The sequence below is a fragment of the Euleptes europaea genome, chromosome 18 (genome assembly GCF_029931775.1).
Source record: "Euleptes europaea isolate rEulEur1 chromosome 18, rEulEur1.hap1, whole genome shotgun sequence".
Lineage (NCBI taxonomy): Eukaryota > Metazoa > Chordata > Lepidosauria > Squamata > Sphaerodactylidae > Euleptes > Euleptes europaea.
In genome coordinates, this window is record NC_079329.1 from 573,826 (window position 1) to 601,246 (window position 27,421).

At 56.6% G+C, this 27,421-nt stretch overlaps 1 protein-coding gene across 1 annotated transcript in view; it reads right to left on the reverse strand.

Annotated features, from left to right (window-relative positions):
* LRCH4 (leucine rich repeats and calponin homology domain containing 4) overlaps nucleotides 1-27,421 on the reverse strand; it is a 30,915-nt gene extending 3,494 nt beyond the window's left edge. The window contains exons 1-10 of the mRNA XM_056863583.1: nucleotides 27,212-27,421; nucleotides 3,320-3,464; nucleotides 3,016-3,142; nucleotides 2,262-2,367; nucleotides 1,950-2,086; nucleotides 1,355-1,473; nucleotides 1,035-1,131; nucleotides 735-822; nucleotides 518-642; nucleotides 329-396 (exon numbers count right to left, since the gene is read on the reverse strand). Of these exons, the coding sequence (XP_056719561.1) occupies nucleotides 329-396; nucleotides 518-642; nucleotides 735-822; nucleotides 1,035-1,131; nucleotides 1,355-1,473; nucleotides 1,950-2,086; nucleotides 2,262-2,367; nucleotides 3,016-3,142; nucleotides 3,320-3,464; nucleotides 27,212-27,392 (1,193 nt within the window). The 5' untranslated portion in view covers nucleotides 27,393-27,421. The remainder of the gene's footprint in view (nucleotides 1-328; nucleotides 397-517; nucleotides 643-734; nucleotides 823-1,034; nucleotides 1,132-1,354; nucleotides 1,474-1,949; nucleotides 2,087-2,261; nucleotides 2,368-3,015; nucleotides 3,143-3,319; nucleotides 3,465-27,211) is intronic.

Sequence of the window (27,421 nt, forward strand, 5' to 3'; positions counted from 1 at the left end):
GAGCTGCTGACGGCCTGAGCCTTAATGGACCAAGGGTCTGCTTGGAGAGGGGCTGTGGCTCAGCAGCAGGGCATCTGCTTGGCCTGCAGGCAGTCCCAGGTTCAATCCCCACCGTCTCCAGGTAAAAGGACCGGGCAGCAGGGGATGCAACAGGCCTCTGCCTGAGACCCTGGAGAGTTGCTACCCATCGGAGTAGACAAGGCTGGCCTTGGTGGATGGAGGTTGAGGTTCAGGCGGAGGCAGTCCCCCATGAGTCCAAGGCTGCCTCCCCCCTCCCTTCGGCAACCAGCGGCAGTCAGAGTGAAGGGCACTAGGGGGCGCTGCGCACCTGCCACTCAGGCTCTGCTCTGTGGTGCCTGCCCTCTGCAGGCTGCTCCTCCCGGGCTTCTGCAGCTCCTAGAAGAAAAGGCCCCGAGTCAGCTGCCGGTGGAAGGAGGCCAGAGGCAGGCAGCGCCTGCGGGGAGGCGGGCTCACCGCCGTCCACGCAGCCACTCGCCTCCTGCTTGCTCACACACACACCGGCCCCCGGGAGTCCCTCCTCAAGACGCTGCGGGCCGCCCTGCCCCCTCCTTGCCTCTTCCTCCTCCTCGCCGTTGACGCTGCTGTCGAGATCGTCGATCTGTTCCAAATCGCTGGTGTCAGCTGCGGGAGGGAAGGGACCCACACCCGGTTAGGCCTCCACCCCGGGACGGCTCCTGCCCAGCCCAGCCCCGCCCGCCAGCCCCGCTACTCACCTGCCCCGTTGCGCTTCTCCTTCAGCTGCCGGGGCTCCCGGGCCAGCTCCGCGATGCGGAAGGAGAGGTCGGAGAACTCGTCCGTGGACTGCAGGATGAAGGAAAGAGGAAGGAGGAGCTTGGAGAGGCCGGCTGCCACAACTGCAGGCAGGCAGGCCGACGACAGGGCTGGGCCCCAGCCGGAGCACGGAAGCTGCCCTGGAGGCTGACATGTCCGAGGTGTGGGAGGGGGGAATCGGGGCCACCTTCCCTCAGAAGGGCAAAGCAACCCCCCACAGCAGAAGACTGGCCAGCCCGCACCTCATTTCCGGACCACCGCTTGCTTCCGCTGTCCACGCTGTTGAATCCGGAGTCCAGGCCGCCGTACTGCCGCATCGGGTAGAACTCCTCCAGGAGACTGGGGGGAGGAGATAACACAGCAGAGTTGTCGGAGACAGACCCAACCGATCCTACTCCTGCAGAGACCTACTGCCCACCCCTCCGCGTGAGGGGAAGCCAGACCAGAGAGACCACTCCCTTCCCATTACCCCCAAACCGGCCCAGACTCGACGCACCAACGGGCCCTTCCTTAGCCAGGGGCTCGGCAACCTCTCCTCCACGCGCCCAGGCAAGCTCCTTACCACGTGCCAAAGCCAGTGGGGCGGCTTCCTCGGGCAAACTCCTCCAGGTCCAACCTGGCCTTGCTGCAGGCCTCGAGGTGCAGGAACTTGAAAATGTGGACTCGGCCTTTCGAGCAGATCTGCAGAAGACGGACGGGAGTCACAGCCTGGCCGGCCCTCCCACAAAAGAAGGGGGCCAAATGGGTGGGGCACGTGCCTTTAACTCCTCTTCTGGAAGATGAGGAGGAGACTGGAGAACGGGTCCCTCTGGGACACCTCCCCCCTCCAGAATCCCAGGCGATGCTCTCCCTTGGGTACCCTCTGAACGGAAGGCAGCCTGAGAAGCAGAGGGGGAGCTCTCGAGCAGGCCGATCTGACTCCGGACCGCCTGTCCCGCTGCCCAAGTCTCCCCAGGAAAACTCTGTGTGCTCACACAGAGGACTGTAAAGCAACGGGGCAGCACGGATCACACCCTGCATGGGACCTCATGAGGACCCGACAACCAGAGGGGCTGAGCTGAACAAGGAAAAGCCGAGATTTTGGGGAGAGCTGCTGAAGGGGCGCCACTGAGGCCTCCTGGGCCAGGCAGATGTCTGGGGATCCTCTCCCTGCCTACCTGTGCAGGCGGGGACTGCAAGGGGTTGTTTTCCAGGAGGATGCACTGCAGGTACCGCAGGTGACGGTAGCAGACAGGAATGCGAGCCACGCGGTTGCAGGAGAAGTCCAGCCGCACCAGTGGCAGTTCAGACAGCTCTGCGAAGGCAACCAACCAGAGAGAGCCACCAGTCACCACGGGGGGGGGGGGGGAGAGCGCCAGCCCCAGCTCGCTGGACGTGGAGGTCCCCCTGGTGAGAAGCAGCCGCGGACAACTCGGAACCAGAAGGACATGCCCATGCCCAGCCGCCCTTCAGCCCGCGGGAGCACTGACCTTCAGGCAGGCTGTCGATTTGGTTCCTCCGGATGCTGAGGTCTCGAAGAGACTCCAGGCCCCCCATGCTCGCTGGCAGGGACTGCAGCTCATTGCTGCCAACATCCTGGTCAGAGAAGTCACAGGCCGCAGGTGAGCAGAGCGCCCGCCCGTGGGCTGAGGCCGTTTTAACCCTTCTGCGTGCCAGGCCAAGGGGAGGAAAAGCCGAGAACTGGAGGCCAAAGCCCACACCTTGGGATACCCAGCCAGGAGACCTGGCCGGGGGGGGGGGCGCTTTTCCGTGTGCACCCCAGGACTCCACTCAGAAGAGCCCCCCTCCCTCCCTCCCTCCCTCTCCATAAGATCATTAGAAGAGCCCTGCTGGATCCAACCCAAAAGGCCCATAAAGTCCAGCAGTCCAGCTCGCACAATGGCCAACCAGGCTGCCCAAGCCCTCCAAACCCCCCCTACCTGCTGCCCCTGGCGCAGCCCCCACTAGCAGCAATTGCCCCTAATCAGTTGAGACACTTTGCTTATGCTGAGACACCACCTGGGAGGAGGGGGAAGCCGCCCTGCCTTGGGGCTGAGGCCTGGTCTAAAGGGCCGTGGCTTCCTTCTCCCAGGACCATCGGCTGGGGCAGAGCCACGGGTCTCAGCCAGAAAAGCCTCGGCCAGGGTGAATCGAAGGAGAGCATGGAAGTGGGGGGGGGGCACACTACCTGTGGCCTTGCTTCCCCCCCTCCCGACACCCTGCCCCCCCCAACCCCAGGCTCACCAACTGGCGGAGATTGCGGAGAGCGCCAATGTCATCGGGCAGGTTGGCCAACTTGTTATTGCTGGCAATGAGGACCTTCAGGGGCAAGCGGCAGAGGCAGGCAGGCAGGGAGGTCAGCTGGTTTCGGCTGGAGGGAGAGAGAGAGAGAGATGGCTGAGGAGAAGAGGAGGCAGCCCCCCCCTCTGCCAGAGGAGCACGGAGGAATCTGGCTCAAGCAGGGGGGGCCACCACTTCCCTGCCCCCGTGCACTGACACCCTCCCCCCCCCCCAAGGGCAGAGCGCAGCCGCCCCCTCCGCAGCTCACCTGATGTTCAGGTAGGTGAGGGCTTGGAGGTTGGCTATGGCAGGGGGGAGGCTGCGCAGGCAGTTGTGGTACAGGCTCAGCCCTTCCAAGGCCATCAGGCGGCAGGCCGCTTCCGGCACCTCGGCAAAACGGTTCCGGGACAGATCTGGGGGGCGGAGAAGGGCAGGTGACCCCTTGCAGCGCTTCTTCGAGACCCCCAGCCCATAACTCAAGAGTGGTTTGTTTCGGCAGAAGCCCGCGGACGAGCTGTGGTCAGAACACAAGGAGGCAGCAGACAGCATGGGGCAGCGGTCAGATGCTACCAGCCTAGAACCAGGAAGATGCGGGTTCTAGCCCCTGCTCTGCCCCTCTCTGAGCCACGGCCACAATGGGATCCGCTCTGGGCTGTGTGGCCACCTCCACAGTTCAGTGACGTGCTCAAGCGGGCATACTGGCGTTGCTATTTTTGACCAATAATACCCAGCTGGGAAGGAAATTACTGACGCCTGGTGTTCTGCTACAAAGAGTTCACAGTATATTCCAAGTTTTTAATTGGGTTTATAAAAACATAAGAAAGGCCCTGCTGGATCAGACCAAGGCCCATCAAGTTCAGCAGTCTGTTCACACCGTGGCCAACCAGGTGCCTCTAGGAAGCCACCAAACAACTGCAGCAGCATTGTCCTGCCTGTGTTCCACAGCACCTCATATATTCGGCATGCTCCTCTGATCCTGGAGAGAATAGGTATGCAGCATGACCAGTATCCATTCTAACTAATAGCCATGAATACCCCTCTCCTCCATGAATATATCCACTCCCCTCTTTAAGCCCTCCAAGCTGGCAGCCATCACCCCATCCTGGGGCAGGGAGTTCCACGATTTAACTATTTAACAGGTCTTTGTGGTCGATTATGGTTTTCCACTGCCTGAGTGAGGTGTGACTCTCCTAAGGACGTCTACAGCGTGAGCCTCTGGTTGAGGGCATTTTGCCAAAACACATGAGGCGCTGTGTTTTGTCTCAACGCACATGGTCAGATGCACTCTGTCTCTTGGGTTGTTACATTAAATTGTCTGTGCAGATGCCACGCACACACAACTGAATTGGTCCCTAGTTGTATAGCCAGCAACATACATTGTCCTTTTTTCTGTTCCCGCAAACTTTTGGGTTTCCCCTCCAACCCGAGGCCTTCCAACCCCCCCACAAGCACCCCAAGAACAAAGCCCAACAGAGGCGAAGGGCCCTGCAGCAGTTCTAGTGTTGGACTTGGAGAAGTGAGGTCGGTGTCTAAACCCCCAGCTGGCCACGTGAACCCCTCCAGCTCAGAGAGGGACAGCTGATCTCAGCGGGGCCCACCTCACGGGTTTGGTCTCAGGTTAAAATGGGGAGGGGAAACAGTGGTTCCCCCCCCCATAGAATCATAGAGTTAGAAGGGACCACCAGGATCATCTAGTCCCACCCCCTGCACAATGCAGGAATTTCACAACTACCTTCTCCCCTCACACACCCAGTGACCCCTACTCCATGCCCAGAAGATGACCAAAAAAAAAACCCCTCCAGGATCCCTGGCCAATCTGGCCTGCAGGAAAATTCCTTCTTGACTCCAAAGTGGCGATCGGCATTACCCTTGACATGCAAGAAAGGGCCATGAGAGCCAAGCACTGACACAACCCTTCCTGTCCTCCCTCTCATGATCTGCCCAAGCATTGCTGACAGATGCCTCTGCTTAAAAACCTCCAAGGAAGGAGAGCCCACCACCTCCTGAGGAAGCCTGTTCCACTGAGGAATGGCTCCATCTTGAGCTCCTCGGAGAAAGAGCAGAATAAAAGTGAGAGAGTGAACAAAGAGCAGTTATGGCAGGAGAGGGGGTGGAGGAGGAAATGCCAGCCCCCTCAACCCCCCCTTCCTCCTGAGCCCCTCCCTCCCAGGCATCAATTCTATCACTTCACACAGCTACTGGGGGGCAGGGAGAATACCACCACATTTGGCAGTCTCTACCCATGTCTCCTAACAACATCAGCTCTACCATCTCAGGCTCATCTTCCAATTTAATAGGCACCATCATGTGTCAGCAATGCCCTTTTGCTCTCTACGCATGTGTCAGTCTTTACGCAGCAGAATAAATAGGTGCAAACATGACATCAAAAATCAAAACATTCAGAAACTAGGGGGAGAACATTTTAAAGTCCCCTGTCTGTACTGCTGTAGTTATGTCACCATCATCCTACAAAAAGTACAAAATACTTCAAAGGGGGACTCCAACACAAACATGCTGCAATAGAACTCATGAATAGAACTCAAGCGTGCCCCCTCCTCCTGGCTTAAACAGAGACTTGGGTTTCCTTTTCCTACTTGTCTTTGACAATGGCAGCTTTGGCTCTCGGAAGCCCAGACCCCCCATCCCCCCAAATCTTGGTCTTTAAGGTGCTCCTGGACTCGAATCCAGCTCTTCTTCAGCAAACCAACACGGCCTGCCCTCTGAAACTATCTTGGGTTTCCTTGTTTACCACCACCACTAATTGTTCAACAGGATCGGCTCTTTCTTTACAGGTACAAATTGGTCTTCTTACCATGTTATTATCATGTTGTAACCCTTTACAGATTTTGATTTCCCCCCTTTGGCTTCATGCTATTTCTTCCTCGATGAGATGCTGTTTATCCTGCCCTATTACTCTCTTGTCTCCCTGCACCCTGAGAAAGAGAGGCTGGGACCTCTGCCCTCTCTCCACGTTCATAAGCGTGTTTCATAAGCATGTTTCAAGGACTCGTCCTTGTCCCTTACAGAGGAACTCACACCTGCTACAAGCTGCTACAACCCTTCCTCCTCCTCCTCTCCTGCCTGTGTTTTGGGTTATAAACATGCCCAGTAAAAAGATTTCCACATCATGTGCCTCCGATAAAGGGAGATCTGACTCACGAAAGCTTAAGCCAAATAAACTTGATGCCACCGGGTTCCTGTTTCACGCCACTGGGGGACGGGTTCCTTTTCTTGCTCATGGGATAACTTTTTTGCAAGACGGCGATCATGTGAATGAGCACACGGGGCTCGCTCAGGGCATTTGGGTGCCCAAGGCGGGAAATCCCCACGGGATCCCCCACCGCTGCCGCTGCGCGTACAAATCAATACGGGCCACGATCCAGTGGGAGCCACGCTCTTGCCTGGCCACTTCAGTTGGGCTTGTGCAGGAGAATCTCCCACCCCCCAGACTGTGCCCCGAGGGGGGGCTCTTTCATTGTAGCACTTTCAGTTAAGTGGAGGAACACACGTCCCCAAAATGCCTCCCGAACGCCAGCCCTCGAGGACCCTCAGCGCCAGCCAGCTGGGAAGTTGAAAGCCCGGCCTTGGCGTGTCGACCCCTTTTGCCTCAAAATGGGCCCTGGGGGAGGGACAGAAGACAGGAGACACAGGCAAAGCACCCTGAAGACCCTCCCTGGCTTGTTCAGAAGAAGAGGAAGAGACCAGCCAGCCCCGCCCCACAACCAGGGCATGCCAGGCAGGACAGCGGACAGGAGCCCTTCTGCTGCAAATAAGAACCATCTCCACGTGGCCTTGCCGACTGTCGCACTCCACAGGGCCACAACAACGCTTTGATGCCGCCAGAAGCAGGTGGCCGAAAGATGCCAGCCAGCAAGCTGCCGCCTCCATGGGCAGCGGCGACGGGCTTCCCTCTGCGGGCGGCAGTGCTGGAGCCACAGGCTGGGAGGCCAAGAAACACAAGAGATGACATGGTGCCAGGTGCCGCAAGGCGATGCCAGGTGCTGGGCCCCAGCAAGATGCCCCCGATGCCACTCCAGCTGCTCCACGTGCAGCGAGACTCCAAGCTCCGCTCCCCACCCACAGCCAGAGGAACCGAGGGCAGTCTTTTCTGGGGATGGGGGCGGGGGGGGATTCAGCAGCCTGGCAGAGGGTGGGACAGGGCGAGTTTCCCCTCCTCCCATTGTCGCAGTAGGAATGATCTCATCCCCAGTACAAGGAGACACCTGTTTGCAATGTCATCCTTTGCTTGCAGTTTTAGTTTTCAGCTGATATAATCGGGGAAAGTTTTTGGGAAAGCTTTGAAAAGTTTCAAAAGATTATTTTGATGAGATAGTTTCTGGTCTTCTATCTAGCTATTTCAGATACGTATTGATCATGTGATAAAGTGAACAGATGTGTTTATGCTGACTTGCTTATTACGATAGCCAATCAGGTACTTAGCAATAGTCACATGATTGTGATAAGTGACTTCAGAGACTGATAAGATAGATAAGTTTTGCCATAACTATGCATGAATCTGAGGACCAAATCAGATTTCCTTGGACTGAAGCTCAGAGATTGAAGGACCCTTGCTTGGTAAGATATTAGGATCCTTCTGGCTTAATTGATATTCCTTAAGAGCAATGAATAAGAGACTGAATTCTGATTTATTCTAACAGACAACTAGTTTTAATATGCATTAAACTGTTAGGAGAATTGATTATACTTGCCTGCTTAATTACATTCTGTATAAGTTCAATACTATTAGTACTAAATGTTATACTGTCTTGTTTATTAAAAAGAACCTTTCCTTTTATTAATAAAAGTTAGAAAGATTCACACAGGTATCAATTCATTTGCTGGTTACCTAAACAGAGAAACGAAGGACTATGTCCTGAGAAAAATATTGTACTATCAAAAAGGTTAGAACAGGTGTTTAATTTGATAAAACGGGGAGGATTGTGATACTGTGAATAGCGGCCAAGAGCAAAGCCTTGAGCTATTTTCAGTTCATAGTTCTCTGAAGTTACGGGCCGAAATCCAGTCCGTTACACCATGCCCCCCCCCCGCAGTGACTGGAGGGCTGGCCCGTGTGACCGGCTGCAGAGGCAGAGGCCCACTGTGTGTGTCCAGCCCATCAGGCTGGGTAAACATTTTGCCAGCCGTATGGTCCAGAGAGGACTGGGAGAAGAGCATTTGCTCTTCCCCCCACCCAGCCGAGGGGAGCCAGCAGCCTGCTGGCAAGATGCCCAATGGCAACCCAAGAGCACGGCTGTACCAGGAAGGCTGCTTCTCAATGGGCAGAGCCCCTCTCGCCCTCAGCCAGGGTCTGGAGATCGAGACACGCTTCAGGAGGCAAGCAAGGGGTGGGGCTGAACCAGAGGACACCCAGGGACTGTCTCCCACCACCACCACCATGCCAATGGTACCGCAGGGTCCCTGCTCCCCCACTCAGAATGGCAGGATTTGCAGGAGGACAAGAGATCGCCAGAGCTGGTCTCCCGTATCGAGGATCACCAAGATCTGCAATCCACCCCTCCCCTTACAAGGATCAGCACTGAAAAGCACACCTACCCGCAAGAAAACACAAGGAAACACCTACCCGTTTTACATGGGGGCTTCCGTGCAGAGATGACCCCGGTCTCCCCATCCCAAGCCAGGGAGGACAGGGAGCACCCACAGAGTGACCCACAGAGAAATGCGCCCCCCTTTTTGACCTCCAGGCATTCTGAACCGCCTTCCCCCACCCCCCACCCCGCCTGCAGCTGCCTCTTCCACAGAGCTCTTTAGGAGGGGCTGCAGGCAGAGAAGAAACACTCCCGGAAATGGGGCCCTGCAAACGCAAGCAGCAAAAAGAGAGAAACTCGCACCCCGGCCAGGGATGAAGGGATTAGAACTGCTGGAAAAAGCAACAGCGGGGGGGGGGGGAGAGGAACACGACACCTTGATAATGAAACAGGATTGCAGCCTAGTGCAGAGTTTATTGTGCGCATTATCTAGCTTTTACCACACGCTCTTCTACGTCTAAAATGCGCTCTCTGCACTGTTTATGGCACACAGTTTACCATGCCTTAAGATGTTTTTTTTCTTATTTGGCACTCTTCTGAATTCTGCTGTCCTCGTCTTCAGACCGGTCCTCTGAGCCCCGACCTGCTGGGCTTACGCAGGAGTCTTTGGCGGGGAAACTTGTCCAAGGGCTTCCTGCTGGCTTGCTTTTGTTTCCAACGTGACAGTGCAGGTCACACTGAATCGCGCACCAAGACACAACGGGCAGCCGTATTTTCTGAGCCCAAGAACCATGCTCAAGGGGGACCACCCCAAGGGAGAGCCCCGCATTCTCTTCCAACGTTGTTCCTGGAAATACTGGTGCAGGTGACCAACTGCGGTGACCCCACAAAGAACGGCGTGCCCAGCAGAGCCGCCCTCCCTAGACCACCATGCAACCAGAAGGGAAGAAAGCGTGGCTTCCCCGGGCAGCTGGCAGAGATCCAGGGGGAGAGGCAGATCCCAGACCTTGGCGGCATGCAGGTATCTCCCCCACCTTTGCCTCTGGGCAGGCCCAAGCAGTTAAAGAGAACAAAGGAGAGTTTGAGGAAGATGTTTTGACCGCTCATAGAGAAGAAGGAGGAGAGGGGCCCCCCTCAGAGGGCTTCCTGCCAGGCCTCTCCTTCAGTAGCTTCCTTCCTTCCACTCTTTCTTCAGAAACACAGAGAGAGAGAGAGAGAGAGAGAGAGAGCTCTTCTCCACCCATGCACCGCGAATGACCTCAATGTCTGCTCTTCCAGTGCATAGGAGTGTTCCAGGATCCTGCTGTCTTCAGGGGGACCAGACAGACGGGGCAGTGGAACATCCCCCCCCCGCCTCGCCCCACTTCGGTGCATAAGCCGCAGGGATGTGAAGGTGAAGAGGCCGCCCAAAGCACAAGGCAGGTTCTCATCCAGCCACTCGTTTGTGCTTCCCTCAGCAGACCGTCTCCCTCCCTGGCTCTAAGCTCTCGAGAAAGCCCACAGCTGCATGCGGGATGCTTGGGGAATCCTGACTACCCACCAGCCCCTGGATAAAAGTGAACAGCGTGCTCAGGGTACCCAAAACAGAGCAAAGGAGCTGCAGCAGGGAATCTCTTCTAAGCAGTTCAGCAAAGCCCTGAGCCTGCAGGCCATCAAGAAAGCCCCCCCCCCAAGAATGATGCAACATGAGAGACAACGTGGTCTGGTGTAGTGGTTGGCATATTGGCGCTCCAGGTTCCAGTGGCCCCTCTACCATGGAGGCTTGCTGGGTTATCTTGGGACAGTCACATTCTCTCTTGGTCTAACCTACCTCACAGGGCAGTGGTTGTGAGGATTAATGATGCTGTATACTGCTTTGGGTCCCCAACAGGAAGAAAAGCAGGGTATCAATATCTAAATAAATAAAATGACACACCATTTTGCTGAGTCCAAGAGGGTAGACACAGGAAAAACTCAGAGAAAGGTGCTGGAAGGGGAGGCAGCTTCTATTGATGCCAGGATGCCCATGGGGTACCGACAGACTAAGGAAAACGCTGTCCCCGGCCTTCTTACTAACAACTGCCGGTGCATACACCTTCTCTGCTGTGGCCCCCACCTTGTGGAACAGGCCTGCCTGAGGAGGTCAGGAAGGCTCCTGGCTCTCCCGGCTGCCTGCAAAATATGCAGACCTGAAGAGGAAGAGGTCTGCACCAAAGGCTTCACAAAGTTACCTGGGTAAATGACTGGGGACTGTGGTCTGCACTGCTGTGTCTACGTTGCTGTGGGTTGGATCCCGCTGTGCAATTTTGCATCATTTAATGCTATGCTTTGCTTCAGTTCTGTTTTTAGACTTCTGGTTGGTGCTACAACCCAAACCCTATTTCACTGGCAGTAGAAAAGAGCCAGAGTCCAGTAGCACCTTAAAGACTAACAAAATTCCTAGCAGGGTAGGAGCTTTTTGTGAGCCACTGCTCACTTCTTAAGAAAGCTCATCCCCTGCCAAGAATTTTGTTAGTCTTTAAGGTGCTACTGGACCTCTGGCTGTTTTCTACTGCTACAGACAAACACGGCTACCCATCGCGACCCATTTCACTGTTTATTGAATGCCCCATCTTGTTGATTGTCTAGACTCGCCCTGCGTAATCCGCCTGGAGTCCCAGTGAGAAAGGCAGACTATGAATATCATAACTAAGCAAACAACATCTCCTGGGGATCCCAAGACTCCACCAGGTCCTGCCGGTGCGCTCCGGGATTTTCTTTCCAAGGACTGACTGCGAGGTACCACTGAATTATCGGATATTAGATCCACATACTCTTCCTAGCTTGAGCTTAACCACCGTGTGCTGAACTGGACACACATGTTCCCCTCCCCCTGTCCCCAAGGAAGGGAATCTGTTCTGCAGCTGGAGTTGCTGTGCAGCTCCTCTGGCCAGAGACCCCGCCCCGCGGCCTGACCCTGAGCCCCCAAAGCGAGGCTTGCAGGCAAGCTGACCCTTGGAAGCCACGCCCGGCCGGCATTTCACGGCTTGCCCCAACAGAACGGACAGCTGCCCCCTCCGTCCTTACCACCCCTCCCCTGCAGAAGCAGAACCACCCCCAGATCGGAGAGGGGGCCGCGCCAGACCCCTGGCTAAAAATAATTCTCTTTTAAACCCAGATGTTCCCTTTCTTGGATAAAAAGAAAGGTTTTTGAAGCAGTAATTGCTTGCTGGCAGGCCCTCTGCACATTCCAGCTGTCAGCAGATGCAGGTGGGAACGTTTGGTGGAAGCCAGAAGGGTGCTTGGAGCAGGAGGGCCCATCCAGCTAAAAAGGGACACATTCAGACCAACAGTTACTGGGGGGGGGGGGGGGGAGAAGAACCAGGAAGTCCTCCCCCCACTCAAAGAGAGCAGCAGCGCCTGGGCTTCTACCTCACGGCTCCCTGCCAGCAGGGACTATGGGAGGGTGCCTGAGGCTCCGCGTGGGCGACCGGCTCATCCATCAGGGCTCAAGGACTGAGCCAGGCTGGCTGCCTGGGAGCTCATGGGTGCTCATGGCAGGCGTCAGCAGGACAGGACAGGAGGGAAGCACAAGGAACCCCAGCAGGAAAGTTTACTGCAAATGGCCAAAGGCCGTTAATGGTCTTATACTAAAAAGCAACACATCAAATGCATCAATGCATTAACAGCAACAACAACAACAACAAAAAACAAGAGTCTCAACGACAACAAATCCCCACCCTCAGGACCACCGGCCTGCCACAGAAGAGCCAGGTTCCAGTCCAGGGGCACCTCAGAGGCCAACGAAGTCTTTGAGGTAGGAGCTTTCAAAGGTCTACGCTGGGACCGGGTGAAGGGAGCTCTGGCTCTCGGAAGCGCAGCGCTGGAAAATCCTGGCCTCTGAAGTACGACTGGACTCAAACCTACAGCTCTATTGTTGGAGACCAAACGGCTGCTGTTCTCCTGCTAGAATGCCTTCACTTTCCAAATGCCGCGGGAGCCCAATCCTGCTTGGGAATGAGGTGCGGAGGGGGGGGGGGAGACTCCTGCCTCCACCCACTCTATTTTCAAGAACCCAAACACTGGGGGGGGGAGCCCTCCCCAGACACAGCCACGCGGCACCGCACTGCTGAGTTCCTGGGAGCCTAATCTGAAGCCTTCAGATTCTCTCAAGCTTTTGCTGACGGAGGATCACAGAATTAAAACTTGGAAGGGGCCGAACGACCAGCCAGTCCAACCCCCCCCCCTGCACCAAGCAGCCCTGACCAATAACCCCCCAATCTCTCCTTAAACACATTCAAGGAGGGAGAAACCCCTCCATCCCTGGGCAGCAGATTCCACCACTTTATTTATTTTATTCCACTTTTGCCCCACCCTCCCCAGCCCGCAGGCTGCCCTGAATGTCGAAAGGTGTATTCCCAACATCCTCCCAATTTCTCCCCACTCCCAATTTAAACTTATTATTAGGAGTCCTCTTCTCCACGGCCATCTGACCCAGCGCCCTGCCCTCCTTGAAATGGCAGCAGCTCCTCTGAGTGGGGGCTGCTTCCGTCATGAGGCCTGTTGGCAAAGCTGCCAAGATGAAAAACACCTCGTGGCAGGAAAACCAAGCGGCTGCGGGCAGCCCCCCCCCCCACGCACCCACGAGCCAAGGGCCCTGCTGACCCAGGGCGGGCTGAGAGACCAACAGCAGGATTCCCAAAGGAGCCCTTCTCTGGAGCAATCAGCATCCCCCCCATTGCTACTTGCAGGGCTAAAGACAGCCCCCCTCCCACGGGCCTGGCTGCCCCCTCCCACCCCAACCCTTGTTCCAGTGGGCCCCCAGAAGAGGAAAGGGCTCCTCCTTGGAAAGTGTGGGGCTTGAACCCCCAGGACTCCACGAGGGCCTTCTTCTAGCGGCAATGCCAGCCAAAGGAGCCTTTCGGACACACGGAGGGGGGGGCTTCCCCCCAACCCCCTGGCTGAGCCCCAGCTGAATCGCAGAGGTCCAGCCCTTCTTCCCCCCTGCTCAAGGAATCACAGGGTGTCCTTTGCCCACAGCGCGTTGTCTGAAATCCTTGTCATGAGTACAGAGTGAAAAGTCTTGCCTTACAGAGCATTTCACTCATTCTAAAATAAAAAATATATCATATCAGGTTTCCTCTTCCCCCACCCTGCAGTGCTCCTTCAATTTTTCCATCCTTGGGGAAAACCAGTCATCCCCCCACCCCCCAGGTCTTCCCATCTCTACTTCCAAGGTTAAATTCTAGCTGCTTTCTGAGGCACCCTCTGACACGCTGCAGCCACAGAAAGTCCGGCCGCTCGGCGTGGCTCCCCTGGGCCGGTTTCTATGGTCACCTGCCCGGCCAAATATTCGTCTGCAGCTTCTTTCCAGCAGACTGAGGGACGGCTGGCCCCTGGCTGGAACAGCACCAAGGAAACCCAAAGTATCCGGCATGAACAAAAGCCCAGGGCTCACGTTAAGTAAATAAGCGCGCTGTGATTTAAAGTAGGGTGTTTTTTTTAAAGAAATTCTACCATTTTGAGAAAGGCTGAGCTACACAAACAAGGGCCCAGCCCCCCACGTGGGGGGTCTGTGGATCTTTTGCGAGAATAGTAGGGCAGGCAGGGGGGCTCCTCTCACCCCCACCCCCGGCTCATGTGACAGCAAAGCCCTCTCCAAAGGGGAATGTATCGGGCACCTTAGCTGGGGGCCGTTCTCTCAGCTCATACCATGTGCAGAATGCTTTGGGCGCAGCATGCTATTTATTGCTGCTGCAGAACAGGCCTTCCCGGATCCCTGGCAGCTCCACCCACGACGGCAGACTATCAATGCTCTTTCCAAGGCACGGGAACCGGGGGGGGGGGGGCCACAGGCGACCCCACTCGCCACACCCACTCTCAGACCTCCATGCCCCATGCGTCTCAAGAAATGGGTGATGCGCTTTGCCACAGGTTGGTTGGCTGTTTCTATCTGCAGCTGACACGGGCGGGGGGTGGGTTCTCTGCCCACCGCTCTGTGACTGGTGGGTGTGGGTGGCGTTGCTACAGACTCCAGTGTGGTTGCCATGCTCTCCTCTCCTGGGAGCTGGGGCTTTTGGGGGGCATCTCTTTTCCCTGCTGAGACAGCAGACGAGCAGAGAAGGGGGCCTCGGAGTGAGCTGCCTGGGACCCTTGACAGGGGCTGCAGTGCAAACATGTTCAGCTCAACACGCCGTCTCCTACCAGCAAGGGACCCTTCAGCTAAAGGCTGCTCGTCTCTGTCAGTGCCACGGATGTGGGGCTGCCCTCGAAGGCAGCTCGGGTGCTGCTACGGGGTTGGATCCAGCCAGCCCTTCAGCTGGTGAACAAGGAAGGCTCAACGAATGCTGCTGTGCCCCTGGGGGTCACGGGCCGGGACTGAAGAGAGGAGAACTGGATGGGAGCGGGGACTGGCTGGATCTCACCCAGGGGTCCTACGACAATGGCCATTCTAAGCCAGTTTTGCCCCTTCCCCCCGTTTTGCTGCCACCTGTTCCTAGCCTCGATACAAGGAGCTGGTTTTTTTTTACCCTTACAGCCCTAAATGCCTCACAGCATCATCCTAAGCGCCCTGACCTGGATGGCCAGAGTGCTGTTCTGCACCGCGGCGCCTTCGCTCCCACACCACCACTCTTGCCCATTCTCCGCTGCGGCAAAGATGGGCGGTGCCACAGAAACGACAGCCAGACTGTGAGCACACCCACAGATGCACACTCCCGCCAACTTCCAGGAGTCACATTTCACTCTGTCCCCCCTCAACATGTGCACACCTTTGCGGCCTGCTAATCCCATTCAGTCAAAGGGGTTGCTCCTTCTCTGCCGATGCCCCACCCCAGCTTGCCAAGGGCCCACCCTGCTCCGTGGCTCAGAGACAGGTGTGTGTGTGTGTGTGTGTGTGTCACAGTGAGATTAAGCTGAGGGGGCTCTTGCCAGCTAGTCAGGTGGCCTGGGTTCAGGGCCACAGAAGACGGAGGGGAGGGGGCCGCCAGGGCCAGGAGGAGACCCCGCCAAGTCTGTGGGAAGGGAGAGAGCCGGGTGGAGGCAGAGGCAGTGCCCAGCACCCACCAGGCACACCCCACCAGAGGGAAAACCCAAAGCACGGACCACCACTTGGACTCTTCCTCCGGCTACAGTAGACCCTCCGCCAGTGCCAGCGAGGCCTGCCAGGCAAGGCCAGGAAAAGAAACACAGCCCACATCCCAGGTGGCTTCTGTCTCAGGTATTTCCAGGCCAGGCAAACAACCACGCCCCTGAGTTTGAAGCCCTGCTCCCTTGGGCTCTGAGCTCCAAAAGTGCTTTGCTTTCGCCTTGGGCATCCAGCGCCCCCCCCCCAGTCACAGCCCACCCCCACACTCCACAGTGCACACAGGTCCACACCTGGCTAGCTCCCCACACAAAGCAGCAGCAGCAGAGCCTCCCAGAGTCCCAGTTTTGGCCCCGGTCAATAAAGGATTTCCTACTGCCGCTTCCATCCCTTCCCCACAGCAGAAGCACCAGGCTGACCCCTGAAAGGGTGGCTTCTGAAGGGCAGCCCTACAACTCGGCCCCACAGCTCACAGCCACTCTCCGGCATGAAAGGAGTCCGCCAGGCACATCCCAACAGTCTGATATCACAATGCACAGTAGAAAACACATAAAAGTCCTTCTGGTATTATGAAGCTTCTTGTAAAATTATTTATTCCATTAGCCAGCTTGCGAAGGGCTTGAGCCCCCCCCCCACAGGCCCTTCCAAAATCTTCAAGTACTTGAAGAGCTGTCATATAGAGGAGGGTGCCGAGTTGTTTTCTGTTGCCCCAGAAGGTCGGACCAGAACCAACGGGTTGAAATTAAATCCAAAGAGTTTCCATCTAGACATTAGGAAGAATTTTCTAACAGTCAGGGCAGTTCTTCAGTGGAACAGGCTTCTTCGAGAGGTGGTGAGCTCTCCTTCCCTGGAGGTTTTTAAGCAGAGACTAGATGGCCATCTGTCAGCAATTCTGATTCTGTGACCTTACGCAGATGGTGAGAGGGAGGGCACCTTGGCACACAGCCCTTCTTCTGGGCATGGAGAAGAGGTCACTGGGTGTGTGTGGGGGAGGTAGATTGTGAAATTCCTGCATTGTGCAGGGGATCCCTTCCAACTCTATGATTCTATGAAAATCCTATGGCCAGTATTTGCACGCAGTTGCCTTTCCCTCTTCTCTTGGCCTGTGAGAGATCCTCTGAACGAAGAGTTCTCTTCGCCTCGCTTCTCAAAGAGGAGCAGCCTGCACACACTGGAGAAAGCCACCAAACGGGTTTGCCTCCCGGCCAGGCTGCGTGCCGGCCCTCCCCAATGGAAAGCAGAGCCAAGGTGCAGGCAACCAGTTCCGACAGGCCAGCTAGCAGTCGTTGGCGGCAGCTTCCCCCGTGGTGGCCATCTTTATGGGAAAAGATCCCCCCAGACATTTTTTCCAGACAGCCAAGAGAGGGAGAGCAGGAGGACAGAGAGCAGGGGGAAAACCCTCTAGGCCCACATTTCTGTCCCCCCGTAAAACTCCACTCTACTAACAAAGTCTGAAGACAGCGACTTTAAAAACAACATGTGGCTACCACTGCAGCTGGTAATGCAGCAGGGGAGAGGGAGAAGAGACCCCACAGCCACCCATGCAACAGTCCCAACCACGGTGACGTTCCCGTGTGTGCCACAGGAGTGCCTTCGGAGAGGACGCAGAGAAGGGACTCGACCAGAGCCTCTTAAAGGCCAGATTAAGCAGAAGCTCCTTCGGTGTCTCATCACCGGGGTCCTGCCCAGGGCTGGCCCGACGCCACCAGCACCCAACTCCGGCTCCAAGTCCGGCCTGCTCGCCCCCACGTGGCCAGGCCCCCCTTCAAAGCAGGGCAAGAGCCGGAGGAGCCTCCCCAGTGCCACCTGCAGAAGGCATCTCGTGCCCAGTGCCCTGACTCCCTCTGCCACCCTGGCAGGCTGCTCTGAGGGCCAGGAGGGGCTGCCGCACAGACCTCTGCCCCTCAGAGACCCACTCAGGGCCCTCCCCTCTGCATCCTGGAAGAGAGAGGGCTGGGTGCCCAGCCCCTGTTTCTAGTATGGGGCATGAGACCTGGAAGGACAGGAAGGAGCTCCACAAGGGTGCCTGCTGCTGCCCTGCATCCCCCATGACCTTCAGCCACAAGAAAGCCAACCTGACCCCCTCCCCCAAGGGCTGTCTGGGGCCCAGCACTGGCAGTCACCCCCCCACACACATACACACACCTGCTGGAATGAGGCAGGCCGCTGTTTGCTGCAGCTAACAAAAGCAGACAGGCTTCCCGCTGCTGCCCCCACAGAATGGCCTGGCAGCTGGACTGAAGGGGGGGAGCTCATGGGCAAGCAACAAATGAAAAGGGGGGGACGGGAACCCCCTTGGGGCCGGTATTAAACTGCAGATGCGCTTCTCTAACCAGACACAGAACTCTGCAGCTTCTCCAGGACCCGTCTACAGAAATGGCACAAGGAAGTCTGAAGGACCACGGAGAGGGGGCAGCGGGGGTGGGGAGGCACTGTCTGGAGCCCAGATCAAGGAGCCTCCTTCCCCATGCCGTCAGTTGAGTCCTGGGACAATGGCTTCCAGGAACAAGGGCTGCTGGCGCCCGGCCATTCCCAACCCAGCCAGTTAAGGCCAGCCCTGCGCCACAAGCACCAATAAAGCCTTTTGACCCAGTCAGAGAGACCCGCCCAAGGGCCACGTTCTGCGCTGGGGGGCCCACCAGCCATGTGCAAAGTCCCCAGGAGCCTGCTTGCACAGCCCCCAACCCCCAGCCCCAGCGGCTTTCTTATGTCTATGACCAGCTTGTGCACTCGAAGGGCTGAAGTCAAAGGCAGAGGCTGGGAATCCACGCCAACAGCCGGAGTCCACAAGGCTTCCCAGGCCGAAGGGGCATGGAAGCGAAGCCGACTCTTCTGGTGACTGGAGTACACCGCCCGGATTTAATCTTCTCTGAGCTCAAACTATGAGAGAAGCTCTTGTAGGTTATCCGGGCTGTGTAACCGTGGTCTTGGCATTTTCTTTCCTGACGTTTCGCCAGCAACTGTGGCAGGCATCTTCAGAGGAGTAACACTGAAGGACAGTGTCTCTCAGTGTCAAGAAAGATACTGCAGACTTGGCCAACCTGAGAAATCAGCAGTGGCTGAACATGGACTGACACAAACAGGGCACAGGGTCTTATTCCAAGACACTGAAAGACTGGACAATTCTACCAACTATTTTGTCAGATTACACAGAGAAGCCATTGAAATTCATTAACATCAGCACAACTTTAACAGAAAAGAGGAGAGTTTAAGAATGAATAAGGCTTGGCTTCCTGTTCTAAAAAACCTCCAGACTAACAAAGACAACATTCAACAATAGCCATGCAGATTAGCTTTGGATTACACACATTAACAGATCACTTCAGGATACAATGGTTCCATATTAACATACCATACCATCATTAGCACATTATCTTGATACTTACAGGACAATGATTAGCACATTACTTTTGCAGGACAATACTCAGCTCAAACCCAACCCCTTTCTGACTATATATTACTCTTCCTACACCCTTGACACTGAGAGACACTGTCCTTCAGTGTTACTCCTCTGAAGATGCCTGCCACAGTTGCTGGCGAAACGTCAGGAAAGAAAATTCCAAGACCACGGTTACACAGCCCGGATAACCTACAAGAACCAATGAACTCTGACCGTGAAAGCCTTCGACAATATTATGTGAGAAGCCCCTGGGGGAGAACCTGGGGAGCCAGGAAGACACCATCGACAGCCACGGCTTCCTAGGGGCCCGGGAGGGCCGAGAGGGGGACCGCCAAGGACACTGGCAACCTCAGTCAATGTGAGCAGGGCTGAGCGGGGGCCACCCCATCTTGTCCACAGGGCCACTAGGGCTCACTCCCCTCCTGGCACGCACCATCTCCTTCACCTCATATCTGAGAAACTGACGCAGGGGCAGCCCCAGAGCAAAGAAAGGTCTGCTTCACCAGTGCATAAGTAACTTGAACCCCCTGCCACAAGACACAGAGTGCACAGCCAGCTCATACACGATTTTAGAAGGAGATCAGACAAATTCATGGAGTATAAGCCAGTCGACGGTTAAATGGAACCTCCAAGTTCAGAGGCAGTGTACCCCTATGACAGACCAGACCCAGGAGATGGCTTCTGCTCTTCACATCCTGCTTGTGGCCCTTCCCAGAGGTATCGAGATGGCCCACCGGCTTGTTGGAAAAATGCAAGCTAGAAAGCATAATAATCTCATATTTTGAGTAAAATTTTTGTTCACTAAATATAAAAGTACCCGATGATAATTTTCTGTAACATTTAAACCACACTTGATTTTTTTCCCCCAAGTCAGGTATTTGGGGGTGGGGGGAGATCAAGTGTGGTTTAAATGTTACACTGCAGTAAACTGAAATCTTCATGTGGAAATGGTTTTCAACGGAATACAGTTGTAACCATAAACAAACGAAAGACAAGGTAACGTGTACTTCCTTGACATCTGTTTGATTTCAGAAATAAACGGAAGGCCATGAAAAGCCGTTCCTCGGTGGAACGAGGCTTCCTCGGGAGGTGGTGGGCTCTCCTTCCCTGGAGGTTTTAAGCAGAGGCCAGGTGGCCATCTGTCAGCAATGCTGTTTCCGTGACCTTAGGCAGATCATGAGAGAGGAGGGCAGGAAGGGTTGCGTCAGTGCTTGGCTCTCCTGGCCCCTTCTTACATGCTCAGGGAAATGCCCATCGCCACTCTGGGGACAGGAAGGAATTTTCCTCCAGACCAGATTGGCCAGGGATCCTGGAGGGTTTTTTTTTTTGGTCATCTTCTGGAAATAGAGCAGGGGTCACTGGGGGTGTGGGGGGGGGGAGGTAGTTGTGAATGTCCTGCCTTGTGCAGGGGGTTGGACTAGATGGCCCTGGTGGTCCCTTCCAACCTTATGTTTCTATGTTCTAAAACTGCTGTCACTCACTTCGGGGGCCCCAAAGAACAGCCTGCCAGCGATGTGCTGCAGAAGCCTCCTGCTCTACTCTCTTCCACAGGGGTCTTTGGGGCACCTCAGCTATACGGCCGTTCTCTGGGGCACCACTTGAGTTCGCTCTGTGCCAGATGGGGGCTTCTCACTGGAAAGGAGACACAGGAACCTCCGCTTTGGTTTTGATTTGACCTGCACAGCCAATGGGGAACCTGGGGGGGTTTATTTGATTGTGTGTGCTTGTAGTTTTGCCCTGGCCTGGATGGCCCAGGCTAACCTGATCTCATCAGATCTCTAAGCTAAGCCAGGTTGGCCCTCATTCATTTTTGGATAGACAACCAGCAAGGAATTCCAGAGTTGCTGAGCAGAGGCAGGCAATGGCCATCCACCTGTCCGTCTCTTGCCTTGAAAACCCCGCCAGAGTGTGCCATAAGTTGGCTGCGTCTTGACAGCACTTCCCACCACCACCACTTTTAGCTTTTATCTCTCCTCCCATTGACAGATCAGTGAAAGACACTGGCACTTCTCTCAAAAAAGGACAGTCGCCTTGAAAGCCTGAATTACAACTCCAAAATCACTGCCCCGAAACCACTCCAATACCTCTGCTTAACATTGCAATGGATACATTCACTGTTTTATTAATTGTGTGACCCAGTAAATCCCTAGAAACAAAACGTGTTGTGCCCCACATCTCCCGGGCTCCACAGAAGCTGCTCTCCCACAAGCAAGGGGATTCTAGCTCACCGCCACCCAATCCAGACCCACACGAGGGCTATACGGGGACTGTGACCAAGCATCTGCTCGGCCCATCAGCGTGCTCGGTCTTTGCTGCCTCGGAGGCAACGTCTCGCCCAGGCAGAAGTTGCAGCCACACAGGAAAACAAACCTCCCATCATCTCCTTTGCTCAGCAGAAGTCTTGGACAGGCTACAAGCTCAACACACGGCTCTTTTGGCAGAGTCCAGCGACAACCAAATCCACACCAAAAACAGCTATGCTCCTTTTTGTATAGCTCCCTCAGGCAGCTATGCAAACTACTCTGGAGCGCAGATGGCCTCCTGCAGCGATCACTTCCTGCGGGATCGGGATCGGACAGTGAGCAGTCTCCCAGAGGCGCCCACGTGGGCTGGGTGGAACTCATCAAATGCACATCAAATGCACATCTGAGCGGGGCAGCAGAAGCCCAGCCTGTCCCTTCTACTTTAATTACCACAGCACTGTTCCAAGGAGGTGAACCCATGCTATTTCCCTTCCAATACCTTTTCCTCAGCACATGAGCCTCCCACCCCACCCCGTTAAAGCCTAAGACTTCAGCTGTTTTAAAAACCTTAAGGCAGGCTTCTAGTCCTCAGTTGTTGCAAAGAGGCTGCAGATATGCCACCACTGACCCACCCTGGCACGGAGGCTCCTGCTCTGTGGGTCTCTGGCCAGGCAGTCCTAAGATCCACCCACCCCCACAAATGAAGAGGAGTCGAGAGCCTCTGCTCAGCCTCCCGTGGCAGAACAGGGTTGGTTGGCTTCAGCTCCACCATGCCGTGTTCTCCACTGGGTGATGCCGTGGCTCAGCGGAGGAGCCTCTGCTTGGCACACAGAAGGGCCCAGGTTCAATCTCCGGTTAAAAGGACCAGGCAAGAGGTGACATGGAAGACCTTTCTCCACCCGAGACCCTGGAGAGCGGCTGCCAGGTTGAGCGGGCAACAGCAGCCTCGACGGAGCAAGAGTCTGACTCAGTAGAAGGCCGTTTACTTTGTGTGCACATAATCCTCCCTCTCTCTGAACCACTAGGCTTTCACCCTTTGGAGGGCTAAGGAGTCTAAAGAAAGGAATGGAAAGTTCCTCAGGAAGGTCTGGAGAGCGGAGAAGGTGCACTTCTGCCTCAGGCCTGCTTTAAAGAGGGAGGAAGAGCATAACGCCCCCATGTTCTCCCAGGCCCCCTTCACTAGCTCAAAACTTTCCTCCGAAGGTCCCCCACCAGAGCAGCTCACAGAACAGGCAGGGTTTCTTTGCCCTTTGCATGGGCCTTTCTTCAAGCAACTGGCATCCCTGCAGGACCGTTGGCCAGCCGCACTTTGCGGCCACTGGATCAGTCCGGCACTTCTGACACAGAAAGTATTCCGAGGGCCAAAGAGATGCAGGTGGAGCCCTTGGAGGCGGCATTCCGACAGAAGCAGCATCGACTCTTCAAGGGCACCCGGGAGCGGGAAAGACCAAACAGCCGCCTAGCCCAAAGAAAGGACATTCCGACACTGGCCCCCAAATCTATACCAGCTGGTTTTAAAGTAGCTCCCTCCAGCTTTCTGTTTTAGGCCAGGCTAACAAAGCCCACACACAGCTTCAAAACCAGGAGAGGATCAAGGGTGCATTTAGCATCAGGTGCACAAATGCGGGTCTCCAGAAAGGGCGGACAGCTGAACGCTGCTGCTCACCCTGGGGGCAAGAGAGGCTGCGAGGCCCGGCCAGCGGTCCTGAACTCCAAGCCACCCCTTGACGCTGGAGAGCTGCTGCCTAACACAGCCCAGGGGTGACTCTTCAGCCGAGTGGGAGGGGCTGGCCTCCCTCTCACGCTCCTCCGCTCCGTCAGCTTTTCCACATTAGAGTCACCTCCAGGAAGATGGGTCTGCATGAGCCGGCCCGACCTGGCCCGACAGGGAAGCTGGCTGCTTGGATCCCAAGACGCACACAGCCAGCAGAAAGTTTGGCAGAGCTGCAGCCGAACCTCCTGTGCCTTGGGCAAGGCGACCCCAGGACGACAAGCAGCTCTGAAGACAGGGCCGAGCTCCACAGCCAATAACACAAAGCAGGGAGAGGGCGGGTAAAGATTTGGGCAGGGGGACAGTTGGGTGGGGTGGGGGGAGCTGGGATACTTTCCACCACTAACTGAGCCCACAAGCACCGAGCCCAGCCCCGGGGCAAAGGGTTCCAATTCCGGCTTTCCAAGAAATAGTTTCCAGCTCTAAACTATTTTGTGTGTCAATATATATAAACACACACAGAGCTGTCTCACTAGCCAGCTTTATTTGACACAGTGGCCTAATTCAAAAGTCGCACCAAAACTGTGGTTCGGGAAGGCTTAGTGCACTACCAACTTTCACAAGCCACAGTTTGGCATGAATTGGCCAAGCGCTCCACCCCTTGGGCCTGAGCACCCAGAAAAGGAACGCAGCTCACCTGTATGCTCATAAGCTCAAGCCGAGGCTGAGCATGGAGGCTCCAGAAGCCCCAGAGCAACACCTTCACAGGGCTCTTTTCAAGGAAAGCACAGGCCTTCATTTCCTAAGGAACAGCTGAGACTTTCTGGCTCCACCCAGCATGACCGGAGAGGGCAGCAGCAGCGAGAAAAGGAAGCTCTTTGCCACCCCTGACACACACACACACACCAGCCAAAGAGGTTCTCTCTTCCGCAAAATTTGCAAACCCCTCCGGTCCTTTCCTCCTAGCAGAGGCAGTAAGCAGGGGTGGGAATGGCTGCGGCCCTGAAAGCATGGCAGTGCAGGCAACAGACCCATCCCTGCCAATCTGCGCAAGCACGAACACCCGGAGCGCACCACCTGCCACTCCCAGAGTAACTGGCTCCAGGTGCCGAGGAGCCTGGCTGGGGAGGGAGGGGAAAGAGGCCGCCTCCCCCGCCCAGAAGAGCTTGCTTATTGCAGGCTGCCTCTTCACACACAAGAGTCAAGGCTAAAGCCCCCCCCCCCCAAAAAGGACCGCTTCACACAAGGCATCATTCACTTATGCAGTTCAATGCCACGTGGTGGGGTGACGGGTGCCAACCAAGAGGGCTTAGAGAAGAAGCCCCATCGACTGCTACTAGCCAGGGTAGCAAAAGGGAACCTCCACGTCCAGAGGCAGTTTGCTTCTCAACAGCAGGACATCAGAACGAGCAACCGGAAGGGAAGCTGTCACCGTGCCCGCCTCATCTGGTCAGCTGCCCTTGGAAACTGGCTGTTGGACTGCCTGGGCCCGCTCCACCACAGCTGCCCACTGGAGCCCTCGCGACTGCCGGCCAAAACGGCGGCGGCGGCGTGGAAGTCAGCTGTCGCTTGAGAAGGAAGCCAGGGGGGTTGGCCGCTCGCAAAGAGGCCTCCAGGGAGCTGTGCGTCTTCCCAGGAAAAGGCCCCCATCCTCCTCACCCGCCACGCAAGTTGTCCTTGTCAGTATCTTCCCTGCAAAGCAGGCACGCGGACTATGCCAGACATCCTGGATCCCAAATGCCAGCAGCTTGCGGGGGGGAGGGGCAAGAAGTCAACCATCTGCAGCAGCCCCAGAGCGCTTCCCCACCAACCCGTCACAATCGCACAAGCCGGCAAGGAAGGTTCGCAGAGCAGCACGGGAAGAGGTGGGGGGGCTGCCCGAAGCGCAGGAAGGAGCAAGGATTCCTCGTCTCCTCGGCCTGCTCTGGCTCTCCCCACAGCCACAGAGCTACCCGTGCCCCACCTTCGGCCTCAGCCTCCAATACCAACTTCCACATGAACACATGAAGCTGCCTTATACGGAGCCAGACCCCCCCTTGGTCCACCAAAGTCAGAACTGTCTACTCAGACCGGCAGCAGCTCTCCAGGGTCTCAGGCAGGGGTCTTTCACATCACCTACTTGCCCGGTCCCTTTAACTGGAGATGCCACTGGGGATTGAACCTGGGACCTTCTGCATGCCAAGCAGAGGCTCTACCACTGAGCCACAGCCCCTCCCATGCAAGCCCACCACAGCAAAGACTAAGAGGTGCACCATGGCACCCCAAAAGCTGGCAGATTTACCACAGCAGAAGCTTTCATGGCTACCAGTCAGTCCTCAAGGGTTTCACGTCACGAACAGGACCACGGAGGCTCCAGCCTGTCCTTAAGATGCCCCAAGACAGCCCCCCCCCCCCGCTGGTTTCTGCCTGAGCCTTCTGGTCACAATGATTCACGAGGAGCTTCCCTGAAAGGGGGAGGCACAGGTGAGTCCCCTCCTTGCAATGCGGACCCTCGCCCAGGAGTCACACCCCCAAGGAGGGCCTGCCGCACCCCGCAACAGGTGGTCAGTTCCCAAAAGCTCTATTTCGTTAAAACCTTTGCACATCTGCCTGTTTTGCAAGTATCCCGACAGGAGACTCCCAAAGCAAGATGAAGATGACCAAGGCTGCAGAAAGGGCCGCCCCCACCCATTGCTTCCACGGGCAGGGGTCGGAAGAGGCAGCACAAGAACACCCCAAATAAAGACCCTCCCTTCCCATTTGCTTTCATAGCTGCCACCTAGAGACGCCGCCATGGCAATTCTCCAGAGAGATCGGCTCTTCCACCCACTTCCTCGTGCCAGCGAGAGGCACACAAAAGCTCCCCCTCCGGCGAAGGAAGCCGCCAGCCGCACACCCGGCGGCCCGCCCAGCCCCAACAGCTATGTGGAGGGAGCTGGGCCAGGCGCTGAGATGCAAGCCCCATCGGCCGCCAGCCCCCTCCCCACCCCCCAGCCCAAATCAGTTCCTCTGCAAACTGCTCGAGGCTTCACTCCGCTTGAGGCACCTCAGCATCTCGGATATTTAGGCTGCCAATCTCTCTGCGTGGGCACATCTGCTCCTTGGGAGGTTGGCACATGCAGTGCCGGCGCCACCACAACCAGCAGAGGAGGAAAGAGAACAAAACGGGGCCAGCTCCCACCCCACCCGGCCCCTGCCTGCTCACCTGCCTCCCCAGCCCTCCCCACAAGTCAGTGGCACCTGGAAGGAGCCGGACAGATCCCTCCTGAAACAGAACCGGCTGCAGGGGAAATTCTGCCTCGCCCCCATCCGTCTTCCTCCTCCTCCTCCTCCTCTCAAATCATCCTGCCAATCAAACCTGCAGAAACCCAAGGTGGATGCCCCTCTCTCTCTCCCTGGCAGACTGGAGCACCTTCTGCTTTAAACCTTCTTGGCACCTGAGAGTTGGGCGTCGCCAACCGCCAGCTCTTCCTCCTGAAGAGAAGCTGAAAGAACAGGGGGAACCCCTTTGCCTTCTCACATGTCCACACGAGATGTTCGCATGAGGCTGCCTTCTACTGAATCAGACTCTGGGTCCATCCAAGTCAGTATTGTCTACTCAGACCGGCAGCCGCTCTCCAGGGCCTCAGGCAGAAAAGGGTCTTTCGCACCACCTGCTTGCCCGCTCCCTTTTACTGGAGATGCCGCCGGGGACTGAACCTGGGGCCTTCTGCATGCCAAGCAGAGGCTCTGCCACTGAGCCAGGACCCCTCCCCGTACAACACTTGGAAGACTGAGGAAGCAAAAGCAAGCAGAGCTTGGCCACGTGGGGGGGGGGACACACGGCCTCCGCGACTCCTCAGCCCCAAACACTCCGTGGGCCGGAGGACGCCTCGGATTCACCCCCTCAAAAGGCCGAAGGGGAAGCCCAGCTCAGCGATGGAGGGCAGGAAGCCATGGGCATGGAGTAGGGGGTCACTGGGGTGTGTGTGTGTGGGGGGGAAGGTAGTTGTGAATTCCCTGCATTGTGCAGGGGGTTGGACTAGATGACCCTGGTGGTGCCTTCCAACTCCTATGATTCTATGAAAGCTAGGCCCCGGGGGACTCGCACTCAAGCCCTTCTTCCCGCACTTCAGCCCTTGACACCTTGGCCTACCTCGCAGGGCTCTGTGCAAGCGGCGGGGAGGGCAGGGCCAGAAATGGAACGGGCGGGGGCGACGATCCACAGGTTGCAGTTGGGGTGGGGGGGGAGAGGGGGAGGCGCCAGGGAGGGGGCGTGGCAGCGGGGGAGGGGGCGGGGCTCCCGAGCACGCCTCTCACCCGCCTGCGTGGTGTCGCTGAGGTCCCAGCGCCGCGCCGCGCCGCCGGGGAAGTGCCGCAGGTGCCGGCCCGCCAGGCTCAGCTTGCCCGAGGCCGCCGCTTCCTCCAGGGCGCGCTCGGGGCCGGGCAGGAAGGGGGAGGGCGGGGGCAGCGCGTCGGCCCCGCCCTCGCCCGCCGCCATGCCGCAGGTTCCGCTCTTCCCGTCGCGGC